The sequence below is a fragment of the Anser anser genome, assembly GCF_964211835.1.
Source record: "Anser anser genome assembly, chromosome: 16".
Lineage (NCBI taxonomy): Eukaryota > Metazoa > Chordata > Aves > Anseriformes > Anatidae > Anser > Anser anser.
In genome coordinates this window covers 18,602,534-18,604,721 of record NC_139737.1, presented here as the reverse complement: position 1 = coordinate 18,604,721, position 2,188 = coordinate 18,602,534, and the positions used below count along the sequence as shown (strand labels likewise).

The window sequence follows — 2,188 nt, the reverse complement described above, 5'->3', positions numbered from 1 at the left end:
GCTGACTACAACTACAGCTCCTATGCTCCCTATGACAGCATGCAAGCTGTTGGAGACTGCTCTTTAGGAGATTCTTTAATGGCTCCAGCTGTTTTTGAGGTAAAGATAGTGCACGCTTGCTGTAAAGAAAATATTTCACAGATAATATGTTGTACAGATTTGTGTGAATCAGCAAAAAGAATCCGAAGTTGAAAACATGCTTTCTGCTTAGTGTGAAGTTAAAAGAGCAGATTCCATTCAGAGGTGTTTGTATTTAAGTGCTTAAATAGTAAATCCATAGAATTAGTGATTTATACACCATTATTTGTTCACGCATACCAAAGAATGGTTTTGACAGCATAATTGCGTACGCTTCTTCTGTTCCTGTTCTTCTGATTTGCTTTGCTTAAAGCAAATTAAACAGTTGTTGTAAGTGGTCTTATCGTGGTCAATTTATTAGTTGTGACCTCCGGAGGTCCCTTCCAACCTGTACTGTAATATTGGCTTTCTTCTAAAAATAAGTAGATAAAATGCCATCTATCCTTGTAGTTGTAGGAAGAAGGAATGGGTTGAGACTGCAGCACTTTGAATCTGTGATGCTTTCTGAAATGAGTTATGATTAAACTTAGCCTTTTCTGTCTTTCAGGAATCTTCAGTTATGACTGCAATCGGTGATGACCTAATTACTGACGGTAATAAGGGTTCTATCATTGTCACTTGAGTTTAGCCATCCTTGTGCCTTTTAACAATACAAGCCAACCTCTACTGGATGAAGAACATCTTGAAAATTCAGCTGAGGTCAAACCTCTGTGGGGTTGATCTGCAATCAGCTGGGGTTTTAAAGCTGATACAGCATACACTGACCGCATCAAGTAAAACGGGACACTGTCAATGCTTCGCAGCAGGTTTCTTGTACCTGTGCCTTCATTCCCATTTGAAAATGGTCTAAGACAGAATTTTGTTCTTTGTATTGGTTCCGCTAAACAGATTTTATATTAGAAACTCAGTAATATGCAAAAGCTTTGTTCTCCACCCTGAGGTAAAAGCTTATGTTGCAGATTCCAAAAGGAGGATTCAGCTTGCACTTACAAATACGGTACAAAACATATTTGTGTCCTGGAAGGTTTGCAAAGTTCCTCACGTGGAGGCATTTTGTGTTAGTGTTTAGAAACTATCCTATGTAACGTGTATTGCCGTAGAAGTGAATTAAATGACTCTTGAGAGGGTTTCATGGCTGATTATCCGTAAACGTTATCTTTACTATCTTAAACATTGTCTTTGTCTTTATCTTGAAAGACAGTTCTAGTCCCAGCCTTCTAATATACAAATTCCCAAAAGTTGGAGCTGTGAGGCTCAAAATGTTAGAGGACTAAATACCTCACTAAAATTAGTAGATCTAATAGCTTATTACACTTAGCTTAAAATACATTTTATTAGCCATTTCACGTGAAGTTTTTTTGTGCGCATGCCTCAGATTTGATACTTGGACTTACCAGGCTTTTATTTTCAGATCCACAGCTCTACTTGGATGTTGATGAAATGAACAGACAATTCACGGAGACAAGCGAAGAACTCTACGATTCACTCATGAATTGTCACTGGCAACCTCTGGATACGGTCACTTCTGAAATCCCCTCTGCTATTTAAGCGTCTTCTAGAGCATGACCGTTAGGACCAAAGTGCTAAAACTATATTTCTTCTACATTATTCTAGCTCATAAGTTTTAAAGCACAATGATAGGTTGGGTTTTTTTTGCTATGCTTTTGACAGTTTCTGTAATCTTTTTGTTCATCACTCCCTTCTTGGAGCATCATGAAGTCATGTAAATATTCGAGAAATGTAAAGAGGTAAATGGGGTCTAAAGATAGACTTGCCTGTGTAAATAAAAAATTTGTTTCTGCAAACCTGCCAGCAAGGGATTTTACTTGTACCTGTGTGCAGCATGTTCTCTTCCGGCTTATGGAATTTAACAAGGTAGTAAGGGTATTTCATCTGTCTTTATTTTTATATGGGCATTAGGACACAAGCAAAATCTAGCTTCCCCTTGTTTTCCTGGTTCCTTAGGTAAGCGACAAGCCAAGCCTTTCATGTGCTTGCTTAGACTGGAAGTATGTATGGGAGACACTCACAGGCCTTGCTATGGAAACACCTGTGCCCACTTTTTCCTGCAGGCTGCTGGCTCTAACTGTACTACTGATACATGCTAGGT

The 2,188-nt window shown here is 38.6% G+C and overlaps 1 protein-coding gene across 1 annotated transcript; it reads left to right on the top strand.

The window, feature by feature from the left end:
* LOC310882558 (uncharacterized protein C6orf52) lies at positions 1–1,812 on the top strand. The gene is made up of 3 exons (XM_083801466.1): positions 1–99; positions 626–671; positions 1,490–1,812. Exons 1-3 carry the CDS (start codon positions 40–42, stop codon positions 1,624–1,626), a joined length of 243 nt encoding a protein of 80 aa, XP_083657592.1. The 5' UTR covers positions 1–39; the 3' UTR covers positions 1,627–1,812.
* The last annotated feature ends 376 nt before the right edge of the window (positions 1,813–2,188 follow it).